At 40.2% G+C, this 23,423-nt stretch overlaps 5 protein-coding genes across 7 annotated transcripts in view; all 5 read right to left on the bottom strand.

Moving 5' to 3' along the window:
- Nucleotides 1-6: 6 nt before the first annotated feature.
- Nucleotides 7-1,747, bottom strand: LOC100185348 (pollen-specific leucine-rich repeat extensin-like protein 1). The gene is made up of 4 exons (XM_002125990.5): nt 1,616-1,747; nt 1,328-1,385; nt 833-884; nt 7-776 (listed from the first exon to the last, which is right to left on the bottom strand). Exons 2-4 carry the CDS (start codon nt 1,359-1,361, stop codon nt 29-31), a joined length of 834 nt encoding a protein of 277 aa, XP_002126026.1. The 5' UTR covers nt 1,362-1,385; nt 1,616-1,747; the 3' UTR covers nt 7-28.
- A 2,624-nt stretch (nt 1,748-4,371) lies between these two features.
- LOC100175956 lies at nt 4,372-9,265 on the bottom strand. The gene is made up of 13 exons (XM_018817226.1): nt 9,204-9,265; nt 8,835-8,965; nt 8,399-8,558; nt 7,867-7,965; nt 6,997-7,112; nt 6,682-6,898; nt 6,261-6,394; nt 5,930-6,062; nt 5,847-5,898; nt 5,512-5,757; nt 5,334-5,455; nt 5,198-5,282; nt 4,372-5,143 (listed from the first exon to the last, which is right to left on the bottom strand). Exons 5-13 carry the CDS (start codon nt 7,008-7,010, stop codon nt 4,551-4,553), a joined length of 1,596 nt encoding a protein of 531 aa, XP_018672771.1. The 5' UTR covers nt 7,011-7,112; nt 7,867-7,965; nt 8,399-8,558; nt 8,835-8,965; nt 9,204-9,265; the 3' UTR covers nt 4,372-4,550.
- A 4,308-nt stretch (nt 9,266-13,573) lies between these two features.
- On the bottom strand, nt 13,574-17,477 carry LOC100177479 (actin). 2 transcript variants are annotated; one of them, XM_002125443.4, is made up of 9 exons: nt 17,159-17,477; nt 16,772-16,819; nt 16,382-16,693; nt 15,721-16,119; nt 15,527-15,666; nt 15,299-15,466; nt 15,102-15,240; nt 14,690-14,852; nt 13,574-14,435 (listed from the first exon to the last, which is right to left on the bottom strand). In XM_002125443.4, the coding sequence occupies exons 1-9, from the start codon at nt 17,205-17,207 to the stop codon at nt 14,168-14,170; spliced, it is 1,686 nt and encodes a 561-aa protein (XP_002125479.1). In that variant the 5' UTR covers nt 17,208-17,477; the 3' UTR covers nt 13,574-14,167. The 2 variants fall into 2 exon arrangements, with proteins under 2 accessions (XP_002125479.1, XP_026696111.1); XM_026840310.1 differs by lacking the exon at nt 15,299-15,466.
- A 152-nt stretch (nt 17,478-17,629) lies between these two features.
- Nucleotides 17,630-20,895, bottom strand: LOC494397 (zona pellucida sperm-binding protein 2). Of its 2 annotated transcripts, XM_002125098.3 has the most exons (10): nt 20,742-20,895; nt 20,442-20,511; nt 20,068-20,233; nt 19,570-19,742; nt 19,281-19,449; nt 19,145-19,215; nt 18,792-18,978; nt 18,502-18,636; nt 17,935-18,043; nt 17,630-17,805 (listed from the first exon to the last, which is right to left on the bottom strand). In XM_002125098.3, the coding sequence occupies exons 1-10, from the start codon at nt 20,770-20,772 to the stop codon at nt 17,714-17,716; spliced, it is 1,203 nt and encodes a 400-aa protein (XP_002125134.1). In that variant the 5' UTR covers nt 20,773-20,895; the 3' UTR covers nt 17,630-17,713. The 2 variants fall into 2 exon arrangements, with proteins under 2 accessions (XP_002125134.1, XP_026696113.1); XM_026840312.1 differs by lacking the exon at nt 17,935-18,043 and having other exon boundaries at nt 17,632-17,805.
- Nucleotides 20,896-20,899: 4 nt separating this feature from the next.
- Nucleotides 20,900-23,423, bottom strand: part of LOC100182987 (inactive rhomboid protein 1-like) — a gene marked incomplete at its 5' end in the record, with an annotated part of 3,458 nt that continues 934 nt past the window's right edge. Inside the window, 6 exons of the mRNA XM_002121292.4 lie at nt 20,900-21,638; nt 21,771-21,962; nt 22,196-22,349; nt 22,487-22,663; nt 22,943-23,046; nt 23,164-23,279. Coding sequence (XP_002121328.3) covers nt 21,405-21,638; nt 21,771-21,962; nt 22,196-22,349; nt 22,487-22,663; nt 22,943-23,046; nt 23,164-23,279 — 977 coding nt within the window. The remainder of the gene's footprint in view (nt 21,639-21,770; nt 21,963-22,195; nt 22,350-22,486; nt 22,664-22,942; nt 23,047-23,163; nt 23,280-23,423) is intronic.

Raw genomic sequence — 23,423 nt, 5'->3', positions numbered from 1 at the left:
GGTGTGGAACCCTTCTTCGGGAGGGGGTCTATGGGGGGGGTCTTGTGAGCGGTAAGTTCGTTTGGGGGCTAGGGGGTTTGGCTGGGTCGGGGGGTGGGGCTTTTATGGCAAGGGGGATCCTTCTAGTTGGGGGTGGGTCCTTACGGTCAGTTTTGAGGGGTGGGTCCTTTGGTGTAGGGGTTTTTGAAGGGGGCGGGTCTTTTCTGATGGGCGGGTTCGCTTTGGAGAGCGGAACCTTTGTGGAATGATTCTTCATGAAGTCATTTAGTGTGGAGACCTTCTTAGGGGGTGGGACCGTTTCCGGGGTCGAGCTCTTCATGATGGGGGAAGACTCTCTTCTTGCAGGTGGGGCCTTTGTAGAAGAATGGTTTTTGGTGGGGGGTGGGGCAATGGGTGGGGCCTTTATCGCAGGGGGTAGTTTTGTGGGGGTTGGTACCCCTGCTGTTGAACAAATACGCTTTGTTGTTTTTGTAATGGTTGAAATATTTCCTTCATTCTGACAAGAATTCGTTTTTTCTGTTTGTTTCTGCTCAACATTTTTCGTTGCAAATACTTCCGGTTTGTTCAATAGACCTTGACCCATGGATTCTCTGTTCAAAGCCGGCTTTAGGAGGTTCTTTGGTTTCGAAGATGAATCGCAACTTGATGATTGTAAGGGGGTTGGTTGGTTTAACCGATATTTATTCTTGGTTGATTTTCGTGCCGTTTGCTTCACTTTAGGATGTTTGTTAATCACCTTCAAAGTTCGCGCATCCACTAAAAGTGATTTGCTTTCCCTACAAACAATTTCCAAATCACACAATATTTCTAAACACCGCTCAAAACAACTTACACCATCGCTTTCGGATAAATGTTTCCGATTTCCAACAAATCAATGTTCACTTCTGTAACACAACAGCATATTAATAAAGCATCAAAACAATAACAAATGTTATGAATGTAGCCTACCCATATGGCAGGGTAAATACCTCGTGCTCGCTTACAAGTTACCAAGTATGTAACTTTGTGGGTGAATGTTTTTAAATTTTCATTGTCAATGTTTTTATTCAATTTTGCCCATCTGTTTGCATGTTTGTTGATAAGTTGTTTACAAACGTATGGGCTTGTAGCGGCAGTTTACCAAGACATAACCCCCCCAAACAATAATGCAAACAGTATTATCAATACATACATACAAAACACATATGGTCTGGTCAGTTTTAATACAAACATGATGAAAGCGCATAACCATGACGCAAAGTTGTCGGGTTTGATGAAACACGTGATTTACATATGAGCTGAGGTGTTTGCATTGACCATTATAACACAAAACGTACAAATTACCCACCTTTTGTAAAATCAACTTTGCCTCTCTTTGCCATGCTGGGGTAACGTACACATGTAACCTAAACAACGAATATAATAAGCCTTAGAAATCACACGAACTATAATATTTATGGTCGACAAATGAACATATGTGCTTATATTAATGTAAAATCCATCATACAACTGAACTGGCCCCGATAAGTTGTCTATACCTTGAGTACTCACAACACACGTAAACACATATTGCTTAAAACAAATTCATTCTCAAGGGTAAAATATTCACATAAACTTGAATTAAATCTACAATGACCTGCAATCAGATGCGATTGGTTTGCGCGCAAGTCTCTTATGCGACAACCTGCGTTATAACTGACCAGCAGCTCACAAATCATATGAATATCGTCTCTCATGAGCGATTTCTTATCACGAATCACGTACCCACAAGCACCATTGTGATATCATGATTAAAAAGAAAAAAAGGCTGAAGTACCTACGTCACAATTCCCATGAATCGTGAACAAACGCCTTTTTTTCATCATACAATTGGCGGGTAAAACAACCAATCAGAAAGGAATTGGTTTAACAGAAAAGAAAGAAGGCAGATTCTCTCGTTTCACGAAGTCACGATCATGTGATGATACGTTGTAGATACGTCATAGCTGACTGTACTTTATATAACACCCTGTACCAACAAACAACTGATGCATACCAACATACGTTGCTTAATTAGGCGTTGTTGTGATCATTTGGCCGACTAATGTATTGACAAGCCAGTAGCACAGTGTACACAATACATTTGACTACAGCAGCATACTAACGGCCGCCATTGTTTGTCGAATTGCGAAACTTTGACCTTCGCAATGAGTTTAAACAACTTCTGAGGTTTTGCTTTCATTTTCCTTTTGTGGAAAAGCATAAGATGAAACAAATTTACCCTTTTAAACGATATTTGCATAATAATAATATTAAATGTGCAAATTGTCACAAAATGACCAGTTTTAAAATTTGTGTACAGCTTTCTCCTACAAGAATCCATGTTTGTTATCATTCTCAAAACACCTTCACCGGTTTTGCTCGATTTTGAAAACAAGATGGCGACAGTAGAATTACTCGGTGTTTCCACGCCTCTGGTATAAAGAAGCCAACTAACTTTGGTTTACAACTGTTCAACTGTTAACGCAAGTGAAAGTTAGTGGAACACCCCCCCGTTGTTCTTGTATAAACAACATGTTTGTGAAGAACTTGTTAGCTTTTGTTTGCGATTTTCTTTTGTGGAAAGGCGTAAAACAGTTTATTTTTACCTTATCAAAAAAATGTAAATGACTAAAATATCACAAGTTCACCGTTTCTAAATCTCGTTTTCAATTTTTTTTCGATAAAGAAACCAAATCACGCATAATTTTTAGACTTTCCAACCTTTAAATTTATCTTTAAGTCAAAGTTTCCTTTCAAATTACCGAAAAACATACATTTTCCCCACATATACCCACGGTGTTATTTTGGACGCAAATTGTCGTTTACGTAACAATGACTTGGACTACTTGATATTTCTATGGCTCTGGTTGTTAGTAAGTGGTTCTTAAATATACTGAAATATACGTTCTTTCTATAACTGCTGCAACACACAAAAGGAGGCCAATTTGCTTGTCAAATAACAATGGATTGTCAACTTGTTTCAACATTGTAATTCGAACAATATGTGAAGCTTTGGTCATTTTTTGAAGCAGTAACTTGTCAATAATGACGATTTTTCACCAAAAGTTTTTGTGGTAATTTATCCATAATATGTGATAGCATGAAATTTATTATGAGATTACAAATAATTGCACATAAGCAGGCAAGACACCAACCATGGCTTAAATATATGAAGGCACGAAACACCTGAGTGTTGGAACTGCAATTTCAATTATCCGCTAATAGTACCGCATTATGACATCACAGTGAACATTGTCACAGCACAATATGTAACAGTGGACGGAATCAAACAGTTTCGGTTCGATCAAGTTGGTTATGAACCAAACCAACCAATTTATCGGAATATTCACGAAGTAATTCAAACACAGGCGAACCGACAGTGATTGTTTTCATCTCATGAGCGTGATTCGTGAGTTGCATCCGTGATATTCGATCGTGCAAAGTTTGAAAAGATTCACAAAGTTTGTCAAAACCTCGGTCATTCACTTCTAACATTTCCTACATAGTAAATACATAAGTTATGTTTCGGTGCAGGTTATGGTGGGGTAAGATAGAGATCCTACAGTATATGAGAGATAACTTGGTAGAAACCTTACCTTCTGTTTAACAAACACAGCTTCGGCTTTATCGAAAACGCGCATCAAGTTCTCACTTAACTTGTAACAATCGCCGCAGTCAGTGTCACAATCACCATTGTTGTTAATTGTTCCGATTGAATCTCTTCTTTCTATAAATAACATTGTTACATCACAAACAACTATTGTTGTCATAGGAACTTACCTCTCACTGCTGCCTCTTGTGGAGACTTTCTAAGTTTCAACGAGGAGGGGGTTTCCCGTGATCTGGAAGTTCCCCTGTCCGATAACCTGGGAGTTCCCCGGGGTGATAACCTGGGGGTTCCCCGGTTAGGACGTTTTTTTGTTAAAGTTGCGAGAAGTTCAGCAAAAGCTGGGGGCATACCCTGTTTGGGTGACCCAGGGTCACTTGGGGTCATGTCAATGCTTGGATTACTTGGGGTGACGTTGATGCTGGGGTCACTTGAGGTCATGTCAATGCTGGGTTTACTTGGGGTCACATTAATGCTGGGGTTACTTGAGGTCACATCAATGTTGGGGTTAATTGGGGTCACAACAATGTTGGTGTTACTTGGGGTCACATCAATGTTGATGTTACTTGGGGTCACGTCAATGCTGGGTTTAGTTGGGGTCACATTAATGCTGGGGTTATTTGAGGCCACATCAATGTTGGGGTTAATTGGGGCCACATCAATATTGGGGTCACTTGGGGTCACATCAATGTTGGTGTTACTTGGGGTCACGTCAATGCTGGGGTTACTTGGGGTCACATCAATGCTGGGGTCACTTGGGGTCACATCAATGCTGGGGTTACTTGGGGTCACATCAATGCTGGGGTCACTTGAGGTCACATCAATGTTGGGCTTACTTGAGGTGACATTAAAATTTGGGTTACTTGGGGTCACATCAATGTTGGGGTTACTTGGGGTTACGTCAATGCTGGGGTTACTTGGGGTTACATCAATGCTGGGGTTACTAAAGGTCACAAGTTTGGGCAATTTCTTCCTTGACAGATTTTGTAGCGACGGAAATAATTTCATCCACAAACCCCCCGCACTCATCACCCACTGCACCGCCCCCAGCCACACCCCCAGTGTGCACCATCATGCGAATATCAACGTCTTCATCGAATATTATCGGTTGCGCATCACTGCTACAAACTTTATCGGCAACACTGTCAATTCCATTCATTGTGACATCAGGTGTATTGATTGTGACATCATCAGGTGTTTTGTTTGTGACATCATCAGGTGTTTTGATTGTGACGTCATCAGGTGTATTGATTGTGACGTCATCAGTTTCTTTGACTGCGACTTCATCACATGTTACGATTATGACATCACCAGATTGTTTAATTATGACATCATCAGAGGTTATGACATCATCAGGTTTTTCATTCATTGGGGATTCCCCCAACACAATACTCCCCTTTATGACATCACAGATACTTTCAACAATAAGAGGGTTGGTGCCCTCTAGTGTCATAGTGTTGCCCATTGTTAAATCCAACGAACAAGGTTTTATTTGGTCAACACTGCTCGGGAGGACTTCAGTTTCATCCAAATCGTCTGAAACAAAACAACGTCACCTTATGTAACGGAACAATATCAACCCCAACTTACACGGAACAGCAAACGATTCCGACGCGAGTTCACTTTCGCTTTCCGACGACAAACTTTGTTCCATCAACCCTCCAAAGTCAAACATCTACAAATATATATTCGTTACAAGCAACCCCTATATATACCCCATACCCACCGTGTCCACTCTATCACCCCACTTTCCACGAACCCCAGGATCCCTTCCAAACGGCCCATCTTCCCCACTTTCACCTGTCACCCACTTTGGGAGCGCGTCAGCTTCGCTAAACTTTCCATTTACTGTGGAAACACAAATATATATAATGGGTCTCACATAAAAATGGGTCCCAACTCACCAACAGCGCCATCCGCTGGAAAGAAATCTTGGTCGGGTTCATCGTTAGCGAAGGAAGAGAAATAAAGCGAACGATCAAGTTCTGGACTTCCTGGTGTGGAGGGTTGGGTTCGTGGTTCGTGTAGATGGTGGGTGATGTCCCATGTGAAGGTACATGTATCAGCAGATGCCGATATTAGGGTTGTATGGTGGAATGCAAGGGAGAGAACAACCTCTGAGTGACCGCTTAATACGCACGCGCATTCACCTGGGGTTACGTACAATGTTATAACTATAAGCAACATATATTTGTTACATGTATTACAACGAATATATTACAAAGCAATAAAACCTCACCCGATAAATACCCAAGCAAATAAATGTTTTTATCGGAGCTCGCAGCAGCCACCATCGTTTTTATCGGAGCTCGCAGCAGCCACCATCGTCCGCTGGTTGTCCACGGCAACCCGGAGGATGGTCGCGGTTGAATCGTTGGGGCGAATCGTGCGACGGAGTTTACCGGATAAGTCGAACTCGATGAGGTTTGAACCGCAAGCCACCAGCACTGTGTCACTGTGGGGGGTGTGGGGGTTATTATTGGGGTCCTACCATTATTAATTTTGAACAGTTTTTCCAAAGTTAAGTTTTTACAGGAAAATGAACTAAATGTTGCAAACCATCAAAGTGGGTATGAGTAGAAAGTAACAAGCTTCACATTGAGGTCACAGGGTTAAATAAGTCACGGCACCAACACAGGGGTCACCAACTTACCCCAGCACCTCCATGTCGTTCATTGAATATTTTTCGACGCAATGTTGTTCACGATTGACCTCGCTATGGTTGTGCGTTGTAGTAATTGAACAAAAGTAGATGGACTTATCCGACCCACAAGTTACCAGGATTAGCTGGAAAGATTGAATACAACAAGTCAACAACTAATCAAACTTATGAGACCATTAAAGCTGGATAGGTTTATAACTATGCCTAGTTGTACCAAGTTGCCCCGACTAACATTGCCCCATAATCCCGGATTCCACGTTGGCTTGGACCTTAATACCTCACATGTCATTCCAGGCTCCCATAACAATCTGCTTTGGTGACTGAGCAATACATGGGTGTAGGTAACCCCGCCCCCTGCATCCACCCCCTAACCCCTAACCCCAACCCATCCTGACCCCACCCCCTCACCCACCTCATTTTCATGATGAGCAAACTTCGCGGCAGTCACCGCCGCCGAGTGGTCGGATATTGTGTGCGTTGGAGCGTAACCCTCCCCGAAAGTATTAACGCACCGATCACGACCAGCTGAAGCGAGAATCTTCCCGTCCGTTGAATAATCAATGCACAATATATCGCCATCGTGTGTTGGGATCATGCATACACGATCGAACGTTACCAAGTCATACACGCTGCGTATGTAGTGTGTAATAATGTATTATATTATGAGTTTATGACATCATCATGACATCATACACCATGACATCATACACCATGACATCATACTCACTGTATATTCCCCATTTTATCCCCGCAGCCATATGTCTCCCGTCTTCTCTCACTCCAACCGAACGAGCTTCAACTATTGCAGCGCGGAAGATTCTAGCGCAATGATTTTAACAGGTTCTGTACATGTATGTGTTATAAGTTTCGTGTGTAACTTATCCTCACATGGCAGCGCAACGACAGCCGTTATAACACGGGTGTTCTGTTCCATACACCTCGTGCCCGCTTACAAGTTTCCATGTATGTAACTTATTTATCCTCGCATGGCAGCGCAACGACAACCGTTATAACACGGGTGTTCTGTTCCATACACCTCGTGCCCGCTTACAAGTTTCCATGTATGTAACTTATTTATCCTCGCATGGCAGCGCAACGACAGCCGTTATAACACGGGTGTTCTGTTCCATACACCTCGTGCCCGCTTACAAGTTTCCATGTATGTAACTTATTTATCCTCGCATGGCAGCGCAACGACAGCCGTTATAACACGGGTGTTCTGTTCCATACACCTCGTGCCCGCTTACAAGTTTCCATGTATGTAACTTATTTATCCTCGCATGGCAGCGCAACGACAGCCGTTATAACACGGGTGTTCTGTTCCATACACCTCGTGCCCGCTTACAAGTTTCCATGTATGTAACTTATTTATCCTTGCATGGCAGCGCAACGACAGCCGTTATAACACGGGTGTTCTGTTCCATACACCTCGTGCCCGCTTACAAGTTTCCATGTATGTAACTTAATCCTAGCATGGCAGCGCAACGACAGCCGTTATAACACGGGTGTTCTGTTTCATACACCTCGTGCCCGCTTACAAGTTTCCATGTATGTTACTGTAACGTACTTGTCTAATCCACCAATATAAACAACTTACATTTGATTTGCTGCCGAGTTGAAACGCACGAACCGTCCCGTCACTTGAACATGTGATGTAACAATCGCTAACTATTGTTGCGTCATTGATTGGAACTATCTGTTGTGATGTCATAATAAACACAATATTAAACATAGATATCTTATAAGTAAGCACAACGTCTTTTTTAAAACATATGATGTCAGCCTTGTTTTAAAAGTTGGGGTAACCCCTGTGAAGAAACAAAACATGGAAACTGAGCAACACATGGGTGTATATACAGTGAGTAGACTCAAGGCAACATAGGCAGGGTGTTGCTCCAGTGCATAATAGAATGATTCTCCAACACACAAACTCAGCTTAAATACTAACATACTTAAACATAAACAAAGGTAACATAGAAATCATATTAGAACATGCTATGCATACATCTTATAAAATAAATAATAAAGCGAATGAATATATTATAGTATGAACAAAATAAAAACCTCATACAACAAACACAAGTATTCCATAAACAAACGCATGTTCGAAACCAAACGCGACGTCACACCTGAACCTCCCAAACGCAGTTGTTATGAAACTGTGACATCGTGTGGATTTGTGGAGAATTATAATCCATCACGTCGTAAACTACCAACGAATGGTCGGCGAAGAAGGTGTGAAGCCACATGTTACGCATGTCCATCGTGTGCGCGAGCACCTCGTTTCCACTGCCAGGATTAAACATAATATATTCACATTATTACAAATATATTATCTTCATATTTTCCTCATCAAAAGTTAATATAAACAAGATACAACCCATTAAACTATGTTTGTATCAATATCAACAAAATATCAAGCTTTATATAACACTGGTGTTTTTACTTTGCATCTTAATTTGTTTTAAATACTAAAACTCACTGTGGGTTAAGTTAGGATTAGGATTTGTGTTGTTTTGATTAATTTGATCTTCGCTAACATAATCGGATATTTGCGCCACTTACCCTACAGCAGCAGGAGGGTCAATCTTGGCGACGAAATCGAGTGATCTTGTCGTGTAGATGTAGATACAACCTGATGAAGTCCCCACAAACACCAGATCATGAATCACATCCAAGGTTTTACCATTTACATTCTAACAATGAGGTTATGGTTGGTAATGTGGGGTATTTGAGGCTACCACGTGGAAGTTCTTTCATTTTAAACATCTTGTGGTTGCTACACCTATATGAGTTGTCCCTACTGCTACGTCGATCAAGGTTTAAAAGTGGGACATATCAAAGTTTGGATCCTTTATTAGTTTTCTGGCCAAGTTAAATATATCACTTTATTGCTTGTAATATCAACCAGATATAATAATAACAACAAGTTACTTTTAATTGTATGAACTTTTCCACAGTTCTTCTAACATTGAATTGACATAATATTCCAGAACGAGTAAGTGCGATTGTGATGTCATAATCCGACCCCAACCCACATATGACATCACAAAACATTTGGTTGCGTAACGATTCTAGAATAGCAGATCTCCCTTTCAGGGGGATAGTAGATTTCTATGAAATAATGCTTGTGTTAGAAATACCTGTTTTGGTAAAAAAACTTATTTTATTTTCCATCAAAACACTTCGTTATGTTGTTATCATGGTGAACATGAGTTGGTAAACAACATTTCTGCTGTTACAAGGTGTAACATACTAATATAAATTGCTCTTCTTGTAAAATATGTTTATTACACGAATGTTCCATCAAGATATTATCAGCGTAAAAAATAATAAACATAATGTTTATCCAGGTTTAGTTTGCGGGGACAATGTATGGCTGGAGTGATTAACTTTATTATAATAAGTATTTCTAATAATACACCATGTGTGGTAGTAACAGGATGTTATTATATATATTACAATATTGTTTTAATTAACCCCCTACTTTAATTCTTGAATTAATTTAATCTTCTCATAAATAAAGGATTAACTCATCTTGTGTGTTGGGGAACATGGCATGGGGTGTACGGAACACCCGCATAATAAGACTGTTGTTACCACGCCATGCGAGGATGAACCAGAATATTCAATGTTAGTTTAAATGCTTACATCAGCAGAGGATTCTAGATACCAGAACTTGACGTGACGATTCCCAACCGTCACAAAATAATCACTTTTGTCGGAAAACGAAACGGAACGGATTTTCGTGGAGACTTTGTTGGAAGCCGCTAAAATACTTCGCTGGAAATACAAAGTGGTTTTAATGAACAGTACATTAAATGCAAAGTATAATGTTTGATGGTACACCAAGTAAAGAAGTACTTTGAAGAGTGAAAAGTATATATTTTTGCTAATATTAAGTGTTAATAAATAATTTATAGCAAATTTAATAAATTGACTTTGTATTGAAAACTTTCCAACAATTCTGAAGATCATTATGATGTCACAATGGAAGTCACTCAAGTTGTTTGTTCAACCCATTGTTCAAACAATCAACATTATGAGTCCTTGATGAGTTGGGGCCGCGTTGCACCCGTCATATAATGTCTTATGTCAACCTATGTCTTAAACGAGCATAATCTAACACAACCCCAACCAGGACCTCACTCATATTAAATAAGAATCATGATTATGACATCACAACCATCATTATGACATCACAACCGTCATTATTACATCACAACCATGATTATGACATCACAACCATGATTATGACCTACCTTCCAATCCCACACATTGATAACATTATCGTGTTGGAAACCGACGGAAACAACAAACTTCGCATCGGGTGAGAACGCCACGCATGACACCCCGTATTTATGCGAGGGAAACGAAACAACTTGGCAACGATCAACAACCGAGAATATTCGAACATGAGGTTGATGGCCGCTCTGGAAAGTATATGTGAAGAACAAGAAAGGGGGGAATATAAATCTACCAAAAGCTGAAAAGTGTTGGAAAATCTTCAATGTCTTAATAAAACTAAACGGTAATAAATTATATTGTTCTGTAAAGTCATGGGCGTTACCAAGTTACTATATACAGCAAACATAGTAATAATAGTGACGGAAAATATAAATGCTTGAATAAAAATAGAATCCAACTAATTGTACCAAAGGTATGTTTGGCCAATACCGAACATTATCAGTTGTTATTTAAAATAATTATTAAAAATAATTAGTTTAATATATTCTATAATATAAATCCAGCTAGCAACACTAAATATAACATGACTTGATCATTAAGTTTAATCTATTACTTGTAGCATAGGCATAGTATCATGGACCGCGGTTATTAACTATTATACGATGCCATCACATATTTCCTCAACTTTATTTACTTTGATTTCATAAAACCCATTCCATGTTTGCTTTGTAACTTTATTTACTTTGATTCCACCTATATGTATAAACCTGTGCCGATGTCTTTCTATTTACATAGATTCATATTTACTTTATTTCAAACACAAATAACTTTTGAAGTCAGGGTACCCAGTTTTACCCATGAAAGTTTATATTTAAGTTACTGCTGGTTTACACTATTACTTTTAATATTGAGGCCTTTCATTGCCCTATTACCACTATAATTATGTTCCAAAGGTGATTTGTTATTTTATAATTTCGTGATGATTATGTTTTGCAAGAACCTTTGTGTTTTCGCAGTCAATCGGACGTATTGCAACATTTAGTTTTGTTATGGTACGTTTATTATATTTATAATGAATTCGTCTTACTTCTCCTGTCACAATCGAGTTCCCATCGTGCGAGAAACTTAAACAAGTCAAACATTTCTGTCCAGGGTTGACGATGTGTGTTTGTTTATCGTTGCGTGGATTGTGTAGAACTATTACACACCCGGCTGTGTAAGCGAGAACCCCGGACTTTGGGTCGCAACTGACACTACAGTTGTTCTGCACCGTGAAGCCGGATATTTGGCCCAACTCTGCATTATGCTGTGGATGATATGTTGGTTATGATGTATTTACTAATGTTGGAGGTACATGGGTGATATCAATATACCTAAAACTCTGCTAAAATATATGAAATATAACGCCACCCCTGAAAAATAAAACAGCGTTGTCTTCATATTTAAAATTGCCGAAACTGCATTGAGTCAAACAAAAGTTTGATTATGACATTAATATTAAAACAATTTATTTTAATTTTAAAATTTGTTACATGGTCTGTTGAAAGAAAAAGTTCTTTGTTTTACGAACAATGTTTGCGTGGAAACAAATTTAAAACGCTCTGTGGGTGTTACATTACCATACAACCTATTGTGTTTAAACAATGGATGGTTGTTTGAGACAAACGGAATATTTGAAGAATTTGTCACTAGGTGGCGTACGTCAGCAGTACATGGGGGAATCACCTTATGTGAAAACAATTTATATTATTCATAATTGTTTGTCGGTCGCTGCTACCATTGTGAGCCCTAGGGCAAGACCCTTAACGGCAATTTCTCCAACCCAGTGATCACTAATGGGATGTCTAGGTTAGCGTGTATAAATAAATTACATACATGGTAACTTGTAAGCTGACACGAGGTTCATGAAATAGAACACTCGTGTTATAACGGCTGTCGTTGCCCCGCCATGCGAGGATAAATAAGTTACACACAATAACACATAATTTTAATTTATCTACTCGAGTACGATAGTGTAGATAAAACAAAGAAGAAAATTAGCGATAGCCCAATATAAAACAACAAACCTGTAAATTAATATTCACTCTACTTTTCCTTCTGTAGGGGTAAACCTGGTTATTCCTTCTTCTTCGGACTTCTCGTTTCTCAGACATATTGCGTCATAAACGCATTTCTTATATTTGTCACTCGCTACTTTCAAGTAAAAACAACCTGTATTGAAAAGATGGTTGTTAATGGATGGTGGACTTCATGGGCTTCATGTTGGGCTGAAGCACGGGGCTTAATATACACGGGTGTTGAACACCATACATCGTAGCCACATATTCCAAGATATTCCTTCACTGCACATTAAGAGATAAAATTTACCTAAGAAAACATCAAACACTAAACTACTTGCAGTAAACCATGTTCGTGTGTTTATGTCACTGAACGGCAACTAAACGTTGCTATTTTGGTGCTAGTGAAGAATCTTCCCCAAACCTTTGCTAACCAACAACCTCTAACACTTTCCCCAGCCTATTCTGCTATGTACCGGGGGATTCTTTACTAGTCCCGCTATTTTAATATAGGTGAAACACAACAAAAGTTCACGACTAGTATTTTATTATGTAAACTTTTCTTATATTAAAACAGACGATATTGTGTTTCACATCCCTGCAATCTACAACACATGCTCTATTTACAAACCTCATGCTGACTTATGGCTACGATAAATATACGAGTTTGAACTAAAATACCAACTCGTAACACAACATCTCCTACCATCATAAACCTCCAACTGAAACAACATTTCATTCCCAACAAATTCATAACAAACTGCGCCGCTAGCGAGAACAACAGTATTTCTATTAAAATCGTTTTATTTGCACAAATAATAAACAAACAAAAAAAAACAAAGAAATAAAAACAATCAAAAACCAAAACTAAATTTAAACAACAATCTTCCTAAACAAACTTCTCTGCAGACTGACAAATAATTTGCAAACCAAACTTTATATACTATTACTAACAATTGTTTTATATGACGTCACCATTGTTTATTTATGACATTATATTATTTAATTATTTGTTAACAAGGAACGTTTCGTTAACGTCCGACTTATGTATACATAAAGTTATATTTTTAAGTTTGTTGTTTAATGTTGAAACACGTTGAGATGTCGTCGGACGAAGAGGAAGTGACGTTTCCCTTCCCGTTTCCATCCGGCAAACGGAAGAAAAAGGCAAAACGAGCAAGTAAGACAAAGAAGCGCAAGGCTAAACCGAAGTACAGAACCATGGTCCTACAAGCACTGAAACGACTTAACGAACCGAGGGGTAGTAGTTATAATACCCTGGCCAAGTATATTGAGGAAAAACATCACGTTCGGAACGATTTCCTCCTAAAACACGTCATAACCTGGCTGTGCAAAAAGAAAGTCGTTACAAAGAAAGGAACGAAGATTAAACTTACTGGTAAGGCCTTGGTGCTTGGGGCTAAAGTTGGGGGGAAGAGAAAAGGAAAGAAGAAGGGAGGAAAGAAGAGAGGGAAGGGAAAAAAGAGGCGTTGAAAATAAACAACTAAAATGTTGTGTCTATGTTGTTTAGATATAGCGGTTTATCCTTTCATAACGCGATATGACGTCATAATACACGGTTTGACGTAATAATACACAGATAATACATATATTGGCATAGAGAAACACGCGATATATACGTCATAATAATATTCAACAGAACACTCGATGCAAAATTCGCGGCCCTTGTTCAAAATAATCGTCCTCTGTGACGCAATAATGACAAAAGTTCGATTGTTCTGTAAACAATGACCCGCCGATCCATGCCGCGTTTTCGTCACGTGACAACAGTTGAACAACAGCGTCTGTGACGTAACAATCCACTTCTTTCTGTAGCCTTTCCTCCAAGCCACCCAGTCCACTAGCGCCTCCAGTGATGTATACGAGACCGCCTGTCTCGGCCACGAAGTCGGGATCCAACCTTGGGGGCAATAACGATAATGAGAACCTCAGTCTATGTGGAGGGGGCTGGGATGTAGGTACGAGTTGGCCCATTACCCCAACGCCCAGGGTGATTATGTAGTATTATAAAAAAAGTAACATAATTATGGCCGATAATTTGGACAACCCATCAAGGACCACTGGGTTGAAGCAATAGCTGTTAAGTGTCTTGCCAAAGATCACATACACACAATGGTAGCAGTGAGCCTCGAACCTTGTACCTCTAACACTCACTTGTTGATGGTGTTGGACACAAGTTGTGGCAACCCTTGTTCCTGTGACGTCACAACACCCGGATTAAACAAAACCTCTCCGCATCGAGTTAGTTCATCCCCAAGTTTAATGGTTCGGCCATCAGGTAACTCGAACTCTTTGTCGATCGCCTGCTTGTCTGAATCTGTAGTTAATATGAATCAATGAATGAATAAATGTAACCTCTCATGGCGGGGCAACAACAGTCGTTATAACACGGGTGTTCTGTTTCATGCACCTCGTGCCCGCTTACAAGTTACCACGTATGTAACTTTGTGGGTGATTGTTTTCTGTATGGCTGACAATTTGAACAACCCATTAGTAACCATTGGGTTGTGGCCGTTAAGTGTCCTGCTTAAGGTCACATACAAGAAAAGCATGCATTAAACCCCACCTGCTGTACGTAGAAAAGCGAATTCTTCCTTAATCGAGTTGACCACCTCCACCTCCGGTGTGGTGACCAAGTTACAACCTCTCTCTGTGTTGGCGAGACGAGCTAGGTACTCGGTCACGTGACGACCCCCCACGTCCAACTGCGAGTGAATATGTGACGTAGAAGTGACGTCACAAATAAAAATAAATTAATATTACCCTAGATACAGCATGTGTTAACACGTGACCTTCGAACAATGGTACCACCTCTGTGACGTCATAACCACAATTGATGACGATGAATGACGATTGGTTGTTTGAATACGAGCTTAGTTTTGATTGGTTGCAAAGACAAATGGCGGGAAATCTTAAACTTTCAAATAAAACCTGAGCCAATCAGATGAAAGTAATTGTAACAATGGTAATAATGGTCGACTATGACGTCACCTCTGCCATTCTTTCTCTTTGTTTCCTGTCGATTGTGACGTGTTCAGTGATGAGCACCGGATGTTGCGTCACGTCTACGTCATCGTCCATGACGTCACTCCATACGTCACGCATGTTCTCCCAGTTCGTTATCCGCCCATCTGGAACATAACGACATTATACATAAACTGTGAATGTGACTCATCCACCCCTACCTCGTATCGGGCTGTGTAAGTTCAATGTAGCGTGACGGTCAATCGCTACGTCACCGATGAACTTTGACCCTAACGCCTCTTGCCACGCTTCGCTTGCTTCCGCCCTCCAGCGGCCCACAATATTCCGCGTGGTGGCGGTAGGTGCGAAGTCTCCTCCCCACCCGAACCTTACTCGGTACGAACCATTATCGATCACTAAAGGTCGCTCAAGGACGATAGGTCGATTCGAGGAGGTTCGAGATATGTTGCCGGGGTTTCGTGATGTCATTGTTAATTCGACGTCATCACCTACGTCATCAGCAACGTCGTCATCTTTTACATCTTCGTCTACGTCATCATCGTCTGATTCAAAAAATGTATCAGGTTCTTCGAGTTCCAATCTCAATTTATTCCTCCATTCTACATAAACAAACATGGTTATGACGTAATCAAGCATAGTTATGACGTCACTGCCCAACGTACCGAAGAAACGCAACAACAACTTGATAAAGTGCAGACGTTGGTAGTTAGTTGCAACAACAATATTTCATTTTATTGAATGCAAGAACTAAAATGTGTTGCTGAATTCAACATACAAATCCAAACAATAAGAACCAACCAACATACGCTTGCAAGACTTTATATAAACACCAACCCCTATACAACAAGTATGACATAGTACCTGAGTCCGCCACGCTTGGTTTAAAATGCATTGAACCATGGTCATCATAGTTATTGCTGTTGTTGTTTACGTTGCTGCTACCTGCAGCTGCGTCATCATGCGTGACGTCATTGTGGGTGACGTCAGCAGCATGTTTATCAAGCTCCTCAAAGACGAGTTCACTCAAACTTTTTCCATCATCTGGAATTCGATAAAGTTCGGAAATATCGCTCACTTGTCGGGATTGTATCGGCCGCGTGGTGGTGCACTTAAGCGGTGATGACGTCACATCGGTGGTTGCGTCATAAGCGAGATTGCTAAAACCTTCCAATTCTGTAAAATACCTCGTATTCATTCAAGCGCAACATCCTTTTGTGACGTAATTTCCGTGACCGCTGACGCGCGACTTACTCGATTCTTTGCGACATTCGTCATTTCCGTTCGTTGTTGCGTCACAATCTGTAACAAACCATGGTCAATATGTCGTGTGACGTCATAAACATATCTTCGGTTAAAGTATGACGTAATAATCAACTACTTGTTCAATTGTTACGTCACAAACCTCCAATGTTCACTGAACCTTAACGTATTTTCTCGCGTTTCGTTCGAAACATTTACCAAATATGGTTCGAATGAAGATTCGCACGTAATAAACACTATAGTGACGTAACAAACAATAAAATAACGTCACAGAGTATTTGAACACGAACAATCGTAATTTCCGATTTCGTCACAACAACTAGTATTACGTCACATTAAACAGCTTAAACAATAACAAGGATTATGACGTAACATTACCTTCCTCACGTGACCAGCAACATTTGAAAATATTCTTGAACTTCCCCATTATTACATATTATGACGTAACAACCTTAAACAATAAGATTAATGATGTCATAAACACTTCTCGCCTCGGGGCGCGCAAACCAGTCAGCCAGAACAACTATTTCGGTAAAACTAGAATTATCGAATATACGTCACAAACACAACCTAAACGTCACAATCGTTTCGCGCTTTCAATAATTGCCAACAATCGAAGTAATAATTACAATAATTACGTCACAATAAGCGATTATAATCTATCTTTAATGACGTAACACCAGCTAACAGCTACAACCGCGATTCTTCTTCTTCAGCTAAAACTTCTGCTCCTAATATTGACGTCACAGAACGCTCTCTGCGTCACAATCACTAATCTCGCGCGATCACAACCGTGGCTCTCTATCGCCACACGACGGGGGGGCTCGTTATGTTAAATATGACGTCAAATTAGGCATTCATTCCGTTTATTAAAACAAAAAAATCCGATTTAACATTTCCGTTGTCAATGACGTAACTTTAGCTTCGATGACGTCACTTCTGCTGCTTTTTGTACAAGAAGGCGACGACGCCGAACAGAATGAATATCATGACGTATATGATGACGTTATCATTGTACAATAATTCTGTGAAAGCAAAGTAAGACAATAATAAACATAAGTATTTATATCTTCGAATGCGATAACGAAGATTAAATAATTAAAACAACCAAGAGAATTAGCAGTAAAACGAAAGTCAAGACGATTATGACGTACCATCTACGTCACAACTGTACCCGTCCCGGTTGAGCGAACTTCCGCTTGGGCACGAACATACTGGTCGCCTAGCAACCACGGTACAGTAACCTTGGCAACCGCCGTTGTTCTGTAAGGATGCGTATGATTAGTGTGGGGCAAGATGAGTGGCGTTGAATCTTATTTTTCCCAATCGTGTTTTAAACAATTAAACTCTTTAGAGGTATAGGGATACGGTTTTATAAGCGTGTAAATACGCTTTGTTTACAGCCAAATGGGACGATAAAAGAGAATAAAAACATGTCCCATCTTACCCCAACTTTTAATAAGAAGCCGCTCTCAAACTTTTGTAAATGTTTATATATAAGAATAACATAGACACATTATAAATATAACATCATATTTAATTATCTTTTCAATTATAATACCTGGTGTTTAATTAACACAGCAAAGAGATTGACGTAAATACATATCATGTATTACATAACGATAAATTATATCTTTAATCCGCTGTTAATCACTTCGTTTTCAACACCAGACATGCATGGTTGATACCTAACCATATCTAACCAAATATACCAGACTCACCACTTTGCATGGACTAACAGGTTGGTGGAATATGATTGGTCCGCTCGATACTACCTCGTGTTGGTCTTCTATGACGTCACTATTCCCTCCTATGACGTCACGACGCTTTCGGCCACTTGGAGCAGTCGCGTTCGTCTGCAATGCATTGTGGGTAAAGTTGGAATATAATGGTTGGCAATTGTTGAAGAAGAATGAAACGAAAAGACGGGAATACGTGTGTTTGTTGTGGTGTTAAACTTATTTAAACTTAATGCGCATGTTTACAAGGTAACCTAACATTAGATACTCACCGTACAGTTGTTACCCGGCACCAATGTGTTGCAGATCTTCACCATACAGTGAACAAATATCATTTGTGCGGGTGGTGGTACAGGTACCCATACAAACGACATAAAGTTAAACCTCGCATCTCCTGGTTTACAATTCTTGGTGATAACAACAGCATCGGCTGGATCACCTTGGTTCATTACCGCTTTCCTATCGATTGTATTAAACTTATTATTAGAAATATCTTTTGTGGTATAACGTTAACGCATGGCTGACGAAACATTGTTAAATATTTTACCAGAACAATTATCTAATAACCACTATGACATTACCCACTATGAGATCATAGTACCCACTATGACGTCATAATACTCACCCATCCATAATCAAACTATATCTCTTCATGTTTTCCGGATTGTTGTCAGGTGTCGCCCAACACATCAGCAGCTGTATTACGTAATACTCGGTGATTATGACGTAATAATGAATGGTTATTGCGCAACAATACATACCTTGACGACAATGTTGGGATTGAAAACATTCATCCAGATTTTCAAGTAAACACGGTTTGGTACAAGTACATTAACCGGGTTTTTAAGTTGTCCCCCGTATGCTTGGTCGAAGTAACCAAGTTTGAATTGGAATTTCCCTTGCTTCATTATAGTAGGGCGTGTGACCTTCCTGGTGGGAAGGTGGGTTTAGGGTTATTGTAATGTTGGGGTAATTGGTCAACTTTGGTCTAAATCTCATGCATATAAAAGACGAACAAAGTTTTGAATTGTTGACACATTTGTAACTTACTCTATCATCGGGATAACATAGGGAGCGGTTAGGTTGTATTTGTTGGCGAAACAACACGAGAACTTGAGGCAGAAGCTCTTGTATCGTAGTATAGGGGGAGCCCCTTTTGCGGGGGCTAATCCACCATTATAAACCCACACCGTCCAGGTGTAGTTGATGTACACAGTCGTTTCCTGGGGATAATATCTATAGCTATGTTGATGGTTACTGGGTTCGAGGCTGGATGCTGCTACTATTGTGGGTGCGTGTGTCCTTGGGCAAAACACTTAACGACATTTGCTTCAACCCAGTGGTCACTAATGCGTTGTCCAAAGTATCAGCCATACAGAAAACAATCACCCACAAAGTTGCATACGTGGTAACTTGTAAGCGGACACGAAGTGTATGAAACAAAACATCCGTGTTATAACGACTGTCGTTGCCCCGCCACGCAAGAATAAATAAGTTACATGCAATGTTTACGTGGAATCGAATACGAACACGCCAACATACTTATACCTTGATAACGGGCAAGCAGCCATTGACTGGTCGGATTTGAAACTCTACGGCGTTTGGGTCAATGCCCCCTCTCATCAAAGGGCGACACCATGTGCTTTCTGACTCCGATAGCGACTTGGTGATGACAAGGTTCGACGCGTTTAAATTCAGCTTCGTTGCGTTTACGCTGAAATAAAAGTCAATATTTATTTTTTAAATACGATAGCGACGATCAGATAAATCAAAACAACGAAGAAAAGGAAATTAGCAGCAAAACATAAGGTGTTAAAACACGCTGTGGGTGAAAACTACTTGAGTAAAAGCGTGGCTGGTAAACCCAACATACCATAAACTCACGTTGAGTAACAGGGCCAGCCATAATACGAAATACTCACACGATCGTGACGGTGTCGTTACAATCCAACGTCGCGTAATCAACTTGTGCCAGGCTTACTTCGACCAAACCTGAAACCAAAAGAAGCTTATTCGCACGTTCATTCTCCCCATTGTTGCATTACGCAGCAACATCTACATTCATTCATTCAACATAATACAAGTTTGGCAAACTTTTAAAACAATATTTTAATGGTAAATACAAATTAACAAGAACGCTAAATTAAAACACTACAAAATTTATGCCTTAACAGCAGAAGCGCGCTTTGTAATAAATTCCACTAAGTACCATCGCTACTTACCGAACACGAGGAGTAAGATTCGAATCATCATCTTGTCGAATATGAGCAATCTACATCGAACATCGCGTTATATTGGCAATCCGTACAGCGATATGACGTAACATCCGCTGTTCCTTCTTCGCGATCTTGTATGTGACGTAACAATACAAACGATCGCGTTCCTTGCTTTGAGTTTATTGCGACGTAATATAGCGGTATAGTGACGTCACAAAGTGCAGAAATAATGACGACACAGAGAGTGTAGTGATGCGGAACGGATTTACAAAAGTTTTGTGACGTAGAATACCGTTTATTATAACGTAATAAACGTTTATAGTGTGTATAAGATGTCTATGATGGTTTAGAAACGATATTTGTGAAAGTTTAAGATACGTCATTTAGTTAAATTAGGAAAGTTTTACGACTAAAACAAAAGGGATCAAAATGCGGTGGATGAGTTTGGCCGTTGTTTCCGGGAATAAGAGCATGAAACAGATACCGCAGTTGGATGTGGTGCAATTATTATGGATCATAATATATACGTGAATAAATGAGTTTTAACCAGAAGCGTGTTTTAACGACTGTCGTTTTGTGTAATATCTTTGCATGGTAGTGCAACAACAGTATCTTGTCCAAGGCACATACGCCCAAAATAGCAGCACCGAGGCTTGAACCCGGTAACCTCTATGTTCTATCTTCAGGTCTGAACCCGTGGTTGGAACAAAAGTCCTCGTTGAAGGGGATGCAGTTGATGTATCGACAGACACTGCAGTCGGTGATCGGGTGAATGTAATAGAAGAAGAACAAAGCTGTAAGCAACCCGATGAATAAAGCAGAACATGTGACAACTTGTATTCGCTTTCGATGTCGATCAAATCGATTGAACGTAATGTACGGAAGGAGAACGAACGATAAAAGCTGGGGTGGAAAGGGGGATATTTATAATATATATATGTAATATAAAAGCTGGCTTGGTGTTATTTAAAAGTAAATAAACATTACATAATAACAAACTCTATGTTATAATAAATATACGGAATTCCTACGCACCAGCCCTGATATAAAGCCGAATATATGAGCAAAGTTGTCAATCCATGGGAGGGCGCCAAAGACAAACAACACCGTCGTTATAGCAACGAGTTTAAACAACGCACGGAGCGGTGACTTTAGTAATTGCCAACTTTGTAAAACTTCCACAAATAAACAAGCGAGGATTCCAAAGTGAGAACCGGCTGGTCCAACCTGGGGGTGCATTAGTGTTATTATATGCATAGAGTTTCAAAATGTATATTATTATTATTATGTTATGTTTGTTTATTGATGATCCGGTGAATGATTTCGCATTCAAGACATAACACAGCTACAATATTTTGTTGCGGCAACCTTTGGATTATTCAAATATAATTTATCGCCAAAGGTAGCAAACCTAATAAAAGTTAATACGTTTTGTTAATGGTGGCAGCGTCCCATTTTACCTCAGCGCGATACGGAAGAAAGATGGCCGACGCAAAGTTTCCAGTGATGCCCGAGAAAATATAAATGATTCCGATCCTCAGCCACCCGGCCAATTTCTCCATGTCGCGCAACACTGTCATTTGGAAGACGACAGACACCAGACAGTGGAGGATTCTGCAACATTCGATTATTTGGTCATAAATCGCCCCAATCGACCAACTTCAACAATGTCACCCCAAATAAACCATGATACTTATGAATATAAAACAGCAATTATACCCAGTATGTACACACGGATACACGATACGTACCCCGCATGCAGCATGACAGGAAGCCACAACCGGTATATTTGGTCGGGTTTGTCCGCCACTCTGAAAGGTATAAGCCCGCACGTGTCTTGCATACAATTGACTTGCGAACATAATGTGGCCTCCGAATGATAAACTCCATGTTTATATTTGCAATATTCCTTGGTTACTATTTCGCACCTGTGTGGAATGAAGGTACATTTGTTGAATTATATTCTATACGAGTGGCGTGCTTGATAATGGACCTGGGTTTTATGGCCGAACACATAGTATAGATAGCTGACAATTCGGAACCCAATAGTGACCACTTGGGTTGGAGCAATTGTCGTTAAGTATCCTGCCCAAGGACACATACGCCAACAGTGGTGGCAGTGATGTGCTTTGAACCCGTTACCCCTCATAATAACCACACCACAACTACATTACTCAATGCCTCCCCACCATAAACACCATATTCACCTTGCTTCTTGTCCAATACAACAAGGGTGACCAACCACGTTACAACGAACATTCTCATACGTGCTGTTCTTGAAGTCTTCCTTGGGTAGCGGGTCGCTGCATATCTGGTGGGAGAGCCAATCATTTAGTTCGTTATAACAAGCATAATACGATGGGCATCGCTTACATATATTACGCGTTATAACAAACGTAAAGTAATCATTATGACATCACATACATACCGGCCACTTAGTAATATCATCGGGCCATTGGTCGGCCGTTCCAACCTCATGTTGCGATCGACAATATCGGGGATCTTGTCCGCATACCGATCCTGATGTGCGGACCGTTATCGTGGCTGTGAGGGTTATAAGGGGTTACTGGGGGTTGTATGGGGTTACTTGGGGTTGTATGGGGTTACTGGGGGTTATATGGGGTTACTGGGGGTTATATGGGGTTACTGGGGGTTATATGGGGTTACTGGGGGTTATATGGGGTTACT

This window comes from Ciona intestinalis, unplaced genomic scaffold, assembly GCF_000224145.3.
Source record: "Ciona intestinalis unplaced genomic scaffold, KH HT001187.1, whole genome shotgun sequence".
NCBI classification, from domain to species: Eukaryota; Metazoa; Chordata; class Ascidiacea; order Phlebobranchia; family Cionidae; genus Ciona; species Ciona intestinalis.
This window is presented reverse-complemented; position numbering and strand designations above follow the sequence as displayed.